The sequence below is a fragment of the Polyergus mexicanus genome, unplaced genomic scaffold, assembly GCF_030449975.1.
Source record: "Polyergus mexicanus isolate NDT 795.1 unplaced genomic scaffold, iyPolMexi1.0 SCAF_25, whole genome shotgun sequence".
NCBI lineage: Eukaryota > Metazoa > Arthropoda > Insecta > Hymenoptera > Formicidae > Polyergus > Polyergus mexicanus.
The window spans coordinates 1,401,714-1,417,047 of NW_027223345.1; the positions used below are offsets into that span (position 1 = coordinate 1,401,714).

Genomic DNA, 15,334 nt, shown 5'->3' on the forward strand with positions numbered 1-15,334 from the left:
AAATACTAAGCATATAATCAAATTCATATTTAAAATATAAATTTTGGATAATTTATTTCAAAATGCACGCAAGCTGTTAAACAAAAAATATTTTGCAGAGAGAGAGAGAGAGAGAGAGAGAGAGAGAGAGAGAGAGAGAGAGAGAGAGAGTTTAATCATTCTAACATACTTTTACTAATAAACAGTGTTTAATTTATCACTTTACATATTTTCGTCATTTTTACCAAATTTATTAAACAATTTGTGTATACTTAAGATAGAATGTGTCCAAGCAAATAATTTTCCTTAATAATAGACATTTCTCTATTAAAATTCTGTATATTTTTATATTAGTATTAACATATGATTGAACATATTTAATGTATAAAATATTAAATAAAAAAGTTTATAGATATGATAGCAGATTTCGACTGTATTTCGATTATGTTATGTATTCACGCTGCTTAAAAAAAGTAATAAAAGGAAGAAAATGTATTATCAAGAAATATATTTTTAGACATCTTAAAAGTAATACATATTTAAGGTATTAAATGTATTGGAGATGTAATCGTATAGACAATGATATCTGAAATTCTAAATTTTTAAATATCTATAATAATTTTTTTATCATAAATAAATACTATTTGGATATAATGTATAAAAAGTAATGTAAACTGTTTACCCGATTGAATTATCCAGAAATGCTATTCAGAAGAAAAGTATATAACGACATTTCTTTATTAAATATAAGAATAAGACTCTTAATATAAAAATCTATTAAAAATGGGATATAGCAATAAGAGCGCAATATTAAGGGTGCATAAAAGTTTATTGTAAAAACAACTTAATGTAATATAAATTAGGGTAGAGCGGACGTTTCGGCTAATCTTTTAATCATCATCAGCGCAATTAAAATTAAAATTAATCGGAAAATAGATATCGCAAATTTTTACAAGGAAATCTCGCGAACTCGAAAATTCTGTTTTTGATGAAACTTTACAGACATGTAGGGGGTCAATAGATGAATTTAAAAATTTCCAGTTGTTGCCCAAAAACGGTTCTAAGGGGTAAAAGTAAAGCGGCTTTTTGCTTTTCTCGATATATTTCGAAAACTATTTGAGATATCAAAAAACTATTTGAGATATCAAAAAATGTTTTACACGAAAGTTTTATGGTAAAAACAATTTTATTTAACCACATTAACAAAAATTTGAAAAAATAATTTAAAACGAAAATTTTTTCAGAAATCTTAAAAAAAAATAATTTTTTCAAATGTTTATTAATGGAGTTAAATAGAGCTGCTTTTACTATAAAACTTTTGTATAGAACACTTTTTGATATCTTAAATAGTTTTTGAGATATATGGAGAAAAGCAAAAAGCCGCTCTATATATGAGGGGTGCTTTCACCTATTAGAACAGTTTTTGGGTAGCAACCAAAAATTTCTAAATTTATCTATTGACCCCCCCACATGTCTGTAAAGTTTCAGCAAAATCAGAATTTTCGAGTTTGCGAGGTTCCCTTGTTAATCGATTAACCGCAAAAACCGTACAACCAAGATCTCTCAATCGTCATGATATATTCAGCCGCATCACTGCTGTTGATAGAATGGCCAACTCCTCCATTACTGGGACAAAAGTTAATGAATATTGATTGGATATTTTAACGATTTATCTTCCGATTAATATTAATTTTAATCCGTACGCCGGTGATAGCTAAAACTTAGCGTACATATACTCGCACGGATTAGTCAATTTTTTAAAATTAATTTCTCATTAATTATGGCAAAATGATAGAAAACTTCCCTACTCGTCCTCAAACCCGCTGTACAGTGGTACCCGTGGTACAGTTATTATCGGACAAACAGCATACTCATATAAACAAATATATATAGATCTAACTTTTATTTTGTCAAATACTTTTACACGTATTCACATTTTTACAAATATTATATATTTTTTTAATAGAAATATATTTGATTATATAATTCTTCCAATAATATTCTTTAAGTGATAATTTAATATTGATACAAAGCTATTTATTTTAGATTTCTTCGTTAATAAATGGTGCCACTTTGTCCATCATTGTAATATGAGAACCTTGTACGTAATGTATTTTCACTGCACCTTCAGTAACCTAAAAATAATTTCTCTTGTAAAAAATATCTTAAAAATGATGAAATGTGTTTGTGTACTCTTTAATCAAAAGTTTACCTTATGTAAACCATAATCCTGTTCAGGAAAAGTGATAGGCATAAGTGTAGGTTTTAACAGTATTATAGATGATTTTAAAGGTGGCAAGAAAGATATATCATAATCTTGTATAGCCAATAGATGATCGCAAACTGTTGTAAATAAGAATTTTTGATTTTCAACACTTAATACATTGGTCTTCTCCGGAAAATGAGCTGTAAATAATTCTAATTTTTCCTCCCATGTACTGCACTTATTCAGCTCTAACGCAGACTGTAAATAATATATTGTATTTTATATAAATACTAATAAAATGATAATCTACACTTAAAATTGAGACTATATTTTCACATTTCGGACAAACTACATGTTCATATTCTTATTACTTAATTACTTTTTCTGTTTTGAACAACGTAAGTCAAATTATTTTATCTTTTAATTATTAGCCATAATTTGTAGTCAAGGATTATTGTTTCAATTTGATATCCATTTTACACATGTGCTCAAAAAATAGACATTATATTTCAATCATTGTAAATATTATATAATTCTTATATACTATCATTATTATCATTCTTTCTTAGTCATTGAAAACCATTTAAACGAGTCCTTTAAAGCTTCTATAATTTGTATTATATGTAAATAAGATATTACCTTATAAAAGATATTTTATCATATAAAAGTGCATAAGGCATTCAGAATATTTTAATATTTTAATAAATAATTTTTTATACATTTTCATATATATTAATCGTATATAAACACTATTACGTAAACCGTTTTCGTAGTAAAAAATCATAATTTGGTCTCAATAATTGACTTACCATTTCATTGTCAGATTCGAAATACATTTTCATGAGATTAAGTAGAATGGCATTTTGTGGTTCTTGTTGCGAAGTATAATTATGAAATTCAACCAAAAATTTTAACCAATCAGGAGCTCCATCTATAAGTAATAACCGTCCAACGAAATTCTTAGCTTCTAATAATCTTGCTAACTCAATAGCAATTAAGGATCCAAATGAATAACCCACTATTAAAAATTCTTTTCGATCTTCCATTTTCTCCATTATGTACTAAAAAAATAAACATAAGCATATATAAAATAGTATATAAAGAAAAAGTGAGAGCGTGTGTATAATCAAATATTATCATTTAAATACACAGCAATTTAAGTAATGATTTCAAATAGATTATCTTATAATTACATACAGGCAGAAGATATGCTGCTGATTTCATTATTGAAAAAGTAACGTCCGGCATATTAAGTGCACCGTGTTGCAAACATATCGCCAAAGATTTAATTTCCGATTCTATCAATTTATATACGCTTGCAGATCCGTCGATTCCTGGTATAAGAAATATTATGTTTTCAGCAACTTCCCTTTTTGTATCAAGTTCTACATAAATATCTGGACTGAAATCAGAATCCTTAAGTTTTCGTGTTAATAATTCGAAACCGTCCAAATTATTTGTAGCAGCTTCAGTAGCATCGTACGTCTTGTCTTGCTCGGTTGCATTTGTCATTTTTCGAAGTCCAGCAAAGGTGAGATTTCGAATATCTTGTTCTGTCAATAAAATATCAAATTCTCTCGCCAATGTCTGTTTAATTTCTACCGCCATCATTGAATCCATGCCTAGCTCAGCCAGTATCACGTTTGGCGCAACTATGTTTATATTTGTTAATCCTATTTTAAAAATTATATATTTTGATATAATTTTAAACAAACATTATTTTATCTTAACAACTATTGAAGCCTACATTTCTTGTATCTTCTTTAATGCACTTTGTTATATCAATATAATATATTTTTAATAACATTATTGAATAAAAATTTTTTTTCTATAAATGTTTCGTCACAAATTTTTTATATTACAGTTGTTTACAAACTCACCCATAATATTTGCAACCGCTTCAAGTGGATTCATTGCTTGGTTAGAATTTTTTTTCTCAGCAACAACCATGCTGCTTACGATTGGCCGATCTTGTAGTAAAAATATTTCTAATGTGTCCAAACAAGAGGATATTGTTTGTTGCAATGTACCTCCAATAACAAGTTCTTCGTCATTTTCTTGCATATCTGCGACAAGCCCAACTTCACCAATTGCACCCCACTGTATAGCCAAACTATGTAAACCTTCCTTCATTCTTCTTTCACAAATTCTTTCCATTACGGAATTTGCCATTCCGTAATTTGTTTGGCCTGCGTTACCTCTTCCGCATGAAACGGAAGAAAAAACGACAAAATGTTGAAGCTGAGTGCATATTGTTCTCGATAATTCGTCCATCTTTTTCGTCGTCCATGCCTTTGACACGAAAGACTCTTCGAATATTTCCGGGGACTGATTCTTGAATATGCCATCTTTCAACACTACTGCGAGATTGAATATAGCATCCACAGGACCTTGTTCTTCGGCAAATTTTAATATAGATTCGCAGTCTTTATATCTCGAAGTATCAATAGCTGTAGCTTGTACATTTATACCATAAGATTGCCATAATGTTACTCTTGATCGCTGATACCCGTTCCTTATTCCAGTTCGCGATGTCACTACAAGATTTTTTGCACCACGTAAAATCAGCCAATCAATTAATTCTAGACCAAAACCACCTAGACCACCCAAAACGATATAGCATTTATGTTCCAGGCAGTAGTACCGGGGATGTGCGAGTATAGGTGCATCCAAGAGTTCATCTTCTTTATGAATTTTTATCATTATCTGCAAATAATACTAATTTATTAGGATATTTATCCTTAAATGTATGTTCGTTATTTTTTGTAAATTCTCAAAAAAGGGTAGACAGTTTTTGTTCTCTGTATGTTGTTTTTCATATTAAATATTAATAAAAACTGTCTTTATTTTTTGTTTATGGAATATATATATATATATATATATATATATATATATATATATATATATATATCATATTTTTTGAGAATTTAATATTTCAATTCTAGTTACTCTCTATTGTACATATACCAAAAAATGATCATACCTTGCCAATATGCTTTCCAGCAGCCATATATCTAAACGCAGCTTCTATTTCATCTCTTTCAAAGACTTTTCTGCACAATGGTTTGATAGCTCCTTGCTTTAAACCTTCTATTAATTTATTCGACAATATCATCTTACTTTCTGGTCTGGCACAAAAAGAATTGTCCAATATTATACTGTAGAAACTAATGCTTTTTGAGAAAGCAGATATTTCTAAAGGATTATTGGAAATCATATCAAACTTTCCAATTTCGAGGAAACGACCACCTTTTGCTAAGCAACGGATGGATGCTTGCAGTTTTTCTACAGATAAAGAATTCAATACGATATCTACTCCGCGACCCTCCGTCTTCTGCATAATCATTTGTTCAAAACTCGTGTCTTGAGAGTTTCCGATACGATCCTCGGAAATAGAAGGAAATGTTTCCCTTATAAAGTGTCGTTTCTTCATATTCCCAACCGTTGTAAACACCTCGCAACCTTCGTAAAGTGCAAGGTGAATTGCTGCTTGACCAACGCCTCCCGTACCAGAATGAATTAACACTTTGTCGCCTTTCTTCACTTTACCTCTCAAATACAAAGCATAATAGCATGTACTATATACGCAAGGAACCGTGGCGGCGTCTTCCATCGTCCACTCATCAGGTATGATCCAACTGAGATATTTATCAGCTTTACAAATATTTGCGAATCCACTAAAAATAGTCATTTCTATTATTATATTATTATATTAAAATTACATTTAAAAAATCTTTTTTATCTTAAACATTCTGTATGTATTGTAGTAAAGTAATACAAAGAAACTTGCAAGATATAACAATTTTTTCAATTTTTTTACTTCATCAATAGTTTCTTTAATTTAAATATAAAAAAATATGTTAAACAGTTTATTTACTAAAAATATATTAATTGACATCTGTGCGTATGACTATCTTACCCATTTGAACACAATCCCATTATTCTTTGTCCATTTTTATTAGAACCAACAAATTCCATTCCGAATAAAATGCTATTATTTTGTTCGAAAGAGGCGACAGAAGTCGAAATGAGTCTACCACTAGCTATCATGATATCTCTAAAATTGATAGACGCATAGACTATTCTTATCAGATTTTCCTCGTTATTGTTGACCAAAGATATTCTGTTTTGCACCCAACAAAAAGTGCTGAGATTACCTCGCACCTAAAATAAATAAATATAATCATTATTTTAATCCTATTAAAATTACATTAAATCATTACTCAATCATTATAAATAAAAATATCACAAAGCATTATTGCAATTTTTCTTATATACTGAATCTTTTTGACGTACCATTTGAGAAACATAAGCACTCTGTACGAGTTTTGGTTGTAGTAATGGTAATGGAAAATGCCTGTAAGAACCCCAAATGCTACCAGAACGTATAACATTGATGGGTAAATCCAGCTGTAGTTGCCTTATGTACAACGATTCTCGCAATGAAAAAGTAGGCGCATCTCTATCTTGAATGAATACACCTCTAATCATTTTACCGTCCGGTTCTTTACGCAAACAATTTACAAGACCGATTAGTCCGCATTCGAAGTCCCCTTCTGCGACGACTATAATTCTCGTAGTTTCATTTTCCCTGTCCATGAATGATTTAAGTCTGTCTATCCATGAGAATTCATAATTGTTTACATGCACAATCTGTAGATTCCTCTTATTAATATCGTGTATTTTCCTTAATAATATAATTGTCTTATCGTTGGTGCGTTTCTCCAAAATTACTTTTAACCCATACTTATCAAGACATGAGTAGTCGTAGATAGCATTGAATTCTTCGAATGTTAGAAGAAATCCCTTTGGCATCATGACAGATAATAATTGTTCATATAATTTGTTTTTATTTTTTGTTAAAATTCCGAAACCTAGAATCATCAAACAATTTTCATTTTTCGTCAGTTTATCGAATTCTATTGTAGAAATATTATCAGGCAAAGCGATATCTTTGAACCGCTCGTGTGTTGCTACCAGTTTGATATCGGATTGAATTTGCGGTAAATCATCTAGAACTTTATTCACAAATAAACAATTTAAATCCTCCGGCATCACTTGATCGCTATTTTCCACAAATTCGATGATTTTTACATTTATCATATTGTAACACTCGAGTGCAATATGCACCGACATTCTTGTTGTATCCTCTAAAGACATTACATCTAGATCCCGATGAGCAACAAACTTGTATTCTTCAAGAATAGGATGAATCGCTCTTTGTTGGCGAGATATAGCTGTAGCCACGACGCCGCTTACTTCAATTCCTCCGGATATCAAAGCATCTAAATGCTTATAATTTTGTACAAGGATTTCTGCAATATGACACAATAGCGCGAATTTATACATATATTTTTCGAAAAATGATATTGGGCTAAATATTGTGCTTATTTATATTACTGTAAACATACGATTTTCTTCATTTGGAAGCTTCTCAATTTTTTTCATATGAGATTCTGGGTCGATTACTACTTTACGAATTCCTGTTGGTACGAAGAGACTTCTCGAATCCAGTCCTAAAATCATCAACTGTAAAATGTTGTCAATAAATGTTACCCAGTTGTCAGTCCAGACAATATGACCATTCTTTCCCCTAATTGACGCGCTTTTTAATCCACGAAATTCGCCAGTATATTGATAACCGCGAAGCTTCAATTCTTTATAGATATCTTTCGTACTCATCTTCTCTTCATCATTATCATTTCGATCAATAAATGTAGTACATATTTTCTCGTTTTCGATATTAATTGGAATTCGTACTGTTCCAGTAACGACAGCATTGCTTCCTTCGATTATCTCGAATTTGCCACTACCTGTAAAAATATCGATATCAATTTCTTGTAAACGCAGTTAGTGCTAATATTGCATTTCCAGTTCAAATATGCGGTGACACTATTGACAGATTGCTCTTATTTATTGGATACAAATCTTATCTCAATTTATATTTTATAAAATCTTATTTCTCATTTGTATTTGATGCAAAAACTTTTTATTTCCTTGTATATTTCTTATTTGCAAGATTAATTTAATTGTACAATTTACATTTCTGAATCATAAGAGTTAAATCGACTGGACTTTGTTTTGATAATATTGTCGAGTGTAGAAAATTGACGTCTTCAAATATAATTGGTATATCGAGATAATGTTGCTTCTTTAACCAGCCGATCATTTTCCATATAAGTAAAAGATATCCTGTAGCCGGTAATAAATTTTTTCCATTAATAACATGTCCAGTCATATATATAAAATCTTCCTCTACATTAATAGTAGCAATTACTTCTCCTTTGTCAATTGTTCCTTGTCCGACATAACGGTACGTATACCAATCTTTGGAATGATCCCATCTACAATAATTATCATTAATCAAACAATATATAAAATATTAGTTCGCGTTTTTGCCTTTTAAAATTTCACTATTTTTCTATAGCAAATATGACTGAAAAATCTTGTGTTATATTAAGTAGAATTTACCTTATAAGGTGTGAAATCATCGGTGTACCACGACTTACAGGAAACTTAACTTCCGGATATAAATTTGCTATTTGCGGCTGCAATCCTGCATTATAAAGTTTACCAATTCCGTATAAAAATAATTCAATATTTGGTTTGTGAGAGACTTTGTATAAGGCGACATTTGTCACTGTTGTCTCTAAGGAATCATTAAGAATGTATTGCAAAATGTCGTGCGGCGCTATCTCAATCGTCACTGCGTCGTTTGGAATAAAGCGCAGAGTTTCTGAAAATAATACCGGTGCTAGCAAATAGTTTGCATAATATTCGGCTACACTTGACTTTGGAGATGCGCCGAACCATTCATAATACTCATTCAACACGCTCAACCACTTTGCGCTTGGAGACGCTTGTTGTGGCAGTATTTGATTCAAGTATTCCAAAAGTTTAACTCTTGCGGGCTCGACATAACGACTATGAAAAGGAATACGTCCGAAGGAAATTTCTTTTACAGGAATATTGTCATTCTGAATAAAAATAAACTTTATCATTTATTTGAAATTAAACATATAATTATAAGCATACACGGAAAATAATTAGTTGCCGCAGCTAAAAACTGCATGAAACACTAGATTTAAGACGTAATACAATATATGTACAGCGAACATCTTAGCTGTGATACCTATTTATTAGGTATAGTAGCAAATCATTTTGCTAGAGTTTAGAAATTTATTTAGCAAACCATGATTAGCTATGGTAGCGAACATTCTTTTTCCGTGTATAGATAGATTATTTAATACTAAGCGTTTTTACAAACCTGTAACATAGCGAGGAATGTTCTTACAGAGGTCGTTGGTCCACTCACGATAAAATTACGTGAATTATTGTAACAAGCTATATCTATATCCGATGGACAGATATTTTTCATAATTTTAGAATCGACATTAATTTCAGCCATTAAGCCATCTATTATTTTTGAGTTAAGAAATGCTAAGCCGATATAATATGCCAACATGATCGTTTCTTCGGCCGTCAAACATCCATCGGCATATCCACAAATCAACTCGCCAATAGAATGACCTATTATAATATCAGGAATGATACCAATGCTTGTTAAAAGATCAACTATTCCGATCTGCAATACGTATAATTTTTATCACAACTTTCTAATATACTTTTCTGTTGAATAATATTATAAAATATTATAAATTTAGAATTCTAAATATTATTATATACATGTAATAATCTCTCTTTGAGAAATGTCTCTTCTTGAGAGGTGTCTCTCCTTCGGAGATTCTCTTTTTGATTTTAATTCTATATTTTACAAATAACTTTAGTTTTTTATAAAATATTAATCTTTAAATATAAAACACTTTGTAAAAAATTAGAGAATTAGACAATACAAAAGAATACTGCAGCATATATAGACGATATATTTTATTTATAAATATACGTTTATACCTGTAATCCAATAAGGCCTACAAATAAATTGACGATGTTATCGACAATATCTTTGTCTTTATTTGTTAGAATATCTGTCACCGATATACCGTGAGGTCTCAAAATTCTATCGCAATTCTGGACTGCTTTAATGAATGCTGGAAACTTCATTAAAGCTCGACCTACCAATATTTTAAAAAAATATTCGTATATAATTACATTATTTTATAATGTTGTGTAATACATTGTCTTAAATAATAATTTTATCTAATTGATTTAATTTAAACATATATATATAAAATCTTTGAAAAATTGTTTATCTTTATTTTACAAATTTTTCCTACACTATTATTACTATTTTAGTTTAGTTTAATCAAAATTTAGTTATCATACTTAATAAATGTAACTTATAAAATTACAAAATTTGCAAACTAGAGAGATATTATATACTTGTTAACTTTGTTTCATGCTTTAACAAATACTTAAGAATGTTAATATATGTGTAAATTAAAAATTGTTAAATGTTCCAAAAATGCGAGCGAACATGTTGCATATTAATAATTGTTAAATATTACATTGTAATGTGATATTTTTGTGATTTATTTACCCATGTTAAGACACTGAAATCCAATTCCAGAAAATATGAAACAAATCGGTCTTCTCGTACATACGTTGCGTTTCATTTCAATTATTGCGTTATCGGATATGTTAGATCCAGCAATCATATATCCCCTGTAGAAATGTCCTTTTATATTGTCACAATGAATATGTTGTAGCAAAGAGATATATTCTACATCTATTGGCCGGCTCTGTACCTGTAGAGATATCGTTACTAATCGTAAATATACGATAATTATTTTATATCTTAATCAAGCGACGCGGTAGCGTCGTGACGCCAAGTACATAAAAAATTCTTTCCGGCTTGACATCAGTTTTGCCTATATACAAGGGTCGCGGCGCTATCAAGTAGCTTTCAGATTACTCTTAAAGTTAATTTAAAAAAAGTTTATATATTTATACAGGATATCTGGTAAAGATTGTGCCAACATTTGTGAGCGGGTAGTAAACTCAGCACTAAGTAAACTAAGCAGAAAAGTCCTGTACCATTTTTTCCTATAACGCTTAATAAAAGAATTATTATTAAATAAAGCCTTGCTAAAAAATTTTTCACATCCGTGCATTCCGTCAAACTTTGCAATTTTCAGTATGCCAAACATTCCTTCAGATTACAGAAGTAGGGATGCATCGCAAGCAAATAATGGAGATACATTCTTAAAGTAGAAACGTTAAGCTTTATTTAAAAAAAAAATTATTTATTCTTCAGATAATTTTTCGTGAAGTGATCGACAGTGAATGTTGGTCAATTTTCGACAAATATTTTCTATGGCATAATTTTTTTAAGCAGTGTATATTATAATCATGATACATATGTATATATGGTACATACAGGGTGATTCAAAACAACCTTCTGTCCTTACAATGTCATATACTTGACACTATTCTAAGACGATTTTTCCTTTGCCAAAATTTTTTTCGAGGCTTAGTTTTTAAATTATAAGCCGAAATAGTTAACGAATTACGGGCCGCGTACGCGAGGCAGGCAGGGGTGGCGCAACTCACCGTCCGATGCTGGTGATTACGTGAGGCGCTCGCTGCGATCAACTGTTTGCTACATACGATGGAGTGTATGTGTGAGAGAGAACGTATACGCGTATACACACACATACACATTCTCTCTCTCTCTCTTTTTCTCCCTCTCTGTCTCTTTTACACCCATCGTATGTAGCAAACAGCTGATCGCACACACGCACTCTCTTTCTCTCTTCTTTGTCTTTCTCCTTTATATTCATCGCGTATAGCAAACAGCTGATCGCACACACGCACTCTCTTTCTCTCTCTCTCTCTCTCTATCTTTCTCTTTTACATCTATCGCGTGTAGCAAACAGTTTATCGCACACATGCACTCTGTCTCTCTCTCTCTCTCTCACATTGATTTTTACCTTTTATGTAGTAATTCGTTGCCCTCATACGACTCAATAAGTAATATTTCCGTATGATAGAACGAGTAACTAGCAAACTTTTTTCACTCATAAATTGTACCACTTATAGAACTTTTACGAATTAATCTACGCACTTTATCGATAAATTGAATTTATTAACGATTATAACGGTTAATCACAATCTACCGATTACTACCGATTAATTATTAAAATATCTCGAAGAAAGAAACGCGTTATTCGATGCGGAAATTGCGCGACGACAACAAGCAAGTTATACTAGCGTTGCCGGCTGCCGGCTGCCGAACAACTGAATGTATCACATTACGCGTGATCGACGCGGACGCTATCATGTGTCCCGTGATCGGCTAAAGCCTCCGACATTGTAAATTCGATAGTTTCGAAAACATAAAACTATAAAATATGAAAATATAATGACGTATAATAACATCGTTTTTTTTAATAAATTCAGTTTATCGATAAAGTGCGTGGATTAATACGTAAAAGTTCGATAAGTGGTACAATTTGTGAGTGAAAAAAAGTTTGCTAGTTACTCGTTGTATCACACGGAAATATTACTTATTGAGTCGTATAAGGGCAACGAATCTCTACATACAAGGTAAGAGTCAGTGAGTGAGAAAGAGAGAATGTGTATTTGTGTGTATATGCGTATACGTTCTCTCTCACACATACACCCCATGTAGCAAATAGTTAATTGCAGCGAGCGCCTCACGTAATCACCAGTATGAGACGGTGAGTTGCTCCGCTCCTGCTTGCCTACGGGCCTACGCGGCCCGTAATTCGTTAACTATTTTGGCTTATAATTTAAAAACTAAGCCTCGGAAAAAATTTTGGCAAAGAAAAAATCGTCTTAGAATAGTGTCAAGTATATGACATTGTAAGGACAGAAGGTTGTTTTGAATCACCCTGTATATAAATATCTTATTTTTAATTATAAATCTTTGAAATTTGCACAAAACTAATATTCTATTTTTAAACTGAATAATGGCTACATTAACTATGAATGCGTTTGCTTCAACAGATGCAATATACCTTAGATCTGTTAATAATACTCTCCTCTTTTCTCCGCTTTTACTGGTTTAAAATAAACTTGAATTTATCTTCAACTTTCACATTTAGATTCTATTATTAGAATTAATAATTTAAAATAATTAATATACTTTAATTAAATGTAATTTAAGTTATAACAATAATTTTTTTAAATTTTTTATATAAATTTAAGCAGTCTCATTAATCTTTTCTCCCTTTCATTTTATAATAATACATTTTTTATTCCTTACGTTCATTATTCAATATTTGCATATTTTTTTATAATACTAAATTATTGCTATTTTGAAGTACTACATATAAGTATTATATCGTGTAGTTTTTCTCGTACTTCTTTTTATTTTAATATATTATCTTATATATATTTTTTGCATTTAATATATTATCATAAATTTGTTTAATGTATTTGTGTTTTTGTGCGTGCAATACACGTAAAATTATTTCTTTATGATTTTTTGTTAACGAAAAGTTTAATTTTCTAAATAATTTAAAATGACAGTAATAACATACAAGCTAAGCATAAGAAAGATTAGATTATCTGTGAAAAAATTGTAATGTATACTTACGTCTTCTAATATAATTTTAACTGCTTCCTCCGTACATCCAGATATAGCTACGAGTCTAGGTAAATTATCGTCTCCTCCATTATTGACTTTAATTGTTGGATTTGATTTCAGTAATATGTGGCAATTAGCACCGCCAAATCCGAAGGAATTGATACCGATATAACCACCCTTACATTCTATCGGTTCAGTGACTACATTTATTCTTCCTTCAATGATAGTAGCCATATTTTTTCGTGGATGTTTAAAATGTATAGTAGGAGCCATTATACCAGTTTCCATCGCTATTAAAATCTTTATCCCAAAATAACATTTAAATAAAAAAAATATGTGGTACATGTGGCATTATATTATATTATGTAGTTGTATTAACCTTATTTTGCCAAATATAAAAAGTTGATATATTTGAAAATTTAAATTTAAATTCTAAAAATTTAGATGGAATTAAAAAATTAATTAAAATTAATTAATGCATTTGTATTTACTTCGTTTTATGATTTGTTTTTGTGATCTGTACGTATTTCCTCTATAATGGAAAACTTGCCAAAAATTCAAGAATTGATTGATCGGGAAACTTAAATTTGAATTTGATTTTAAAGTTTGAATTGAATTTAAAGATTAAGTAAATTTGCCGCATTAGCCTTTCTCTTATGGTACCCAGTCAGCCAGATCTGTTCTAACAGATATTGCCAAGTGCTTGCTACAAATTATTGTCAGCAAAAAGGCTACAAATTTGGTACAAGAGTTGTTATTACCGATTAAGCTGGCAGATTGCCGGCAAGAATCAAGCAAAGCTTGCTAACATAACTACACAGCAAATTGGCGGCAGAAACCGAGCAAAGCTTGCTGACATGACTGACATCAGATTGTCGGCAAAAACTGAGCAGGATCTGGAGTGCGCAATCTGATGGCAAATTGGCAGCAAAAACCGAACAAAATCTGCAGCTTATTACAAAGTATTATAAAATAGTTCAGTCGCTTATCGCTATGCGGCGCGTTATTCATTATCTATACCCGTATTCAAATTCTTGTCATGAGTGTATATAAAGCCTACAAAATGCTAATAATATTATAATATATATATTTCTATCAGTTCAATTTTTGACATAATTCTTATATAGGAAATTCAGATATTGAATTGATTTTTGGCAAATCGGACAGATAATTGTTCGGTTTTCACTTATTCAAAACAATTTCTGTCCAAAAAGATCTTTAATTTTATAAATTAAGTTATTTGAATTTACTTATATGTTTTAACATATTAATATATGAGAGAGTAGTTATAGAAGGAAGGAAAGTGAGGTGATAATTGTGGAAGGAAGAGGAGAAAAACGGAGAATAGGGTGAAGTGAGAGAGAGGGTGACAAAAGGAAAGCAAGGAAGTGGAGGGAAAAGAGGAGGTGAAAGAAGAGCAGAGAAGAAAAGAGGAAAGTAGGGAAGGCGGTTTTAGGTTAGGACAGCAACCATTAAGGTGGAGGAGTGCGAGAAGCGGGAGCAGTAAAGAAGGTCGGAGTGCGTAGAGGAAGAGATAGATGGCAGCTAAGGTAGGTAGGCCCACGGGAAGTAAAAATAAACAAAAAGAAAAAACACTAGAAAATTTCGGAATGAGCAGAGATCCGGAGAAGGAAATG

At 30.8% G+C, this 15,334-nt stretch overlaps 2 protein-coding genes across 2 annotated transcripts in view; both read right to left on the reverse strand.

Moving 5' to 3' along the window:
* Positions 1-15,334, reverse strand: part of LOC138943234 (fatty acid synthase-like) — a 112,626-nt gene that overhangs the window by 72,059 nt on the left and 25,233 nt on the right. The window lies entirely within an intron of this gene.
* On the reverse strand, positions 2,022-13,901 carry LOC138943233 (fatty acid synthase-like). The gene is made up of 15 exons (XM_070313842.1): positions 13,707-13,901; positions 10,683-10,890; positions 10,097-10,257; positions 9,453-9,770; positions 8,657-9,162; positions 8,228-8,529; positions 7,597-7,998; positions 6,482-7,500; positions 6,105-6,349; positions 5,169-5,862; positions 4,066-4,891; positions 3,383-3,858; positions 2,995-3,246; positions 2,192-2,443; positions 2,022-2,114 (listed from the first exon to the last, which is right to left on the reverse strand). The coding sequence occupies exons 2-15, from the start codon at positions 10,798-10,800 to the stop codon at positions 2,022-2,024; spliced, it is 5,664 nt and encodes a 1,887-aa protein (XP_070169943.1). The 5' UTR covers positions 10,801-10,890; positions 13,707-13,901.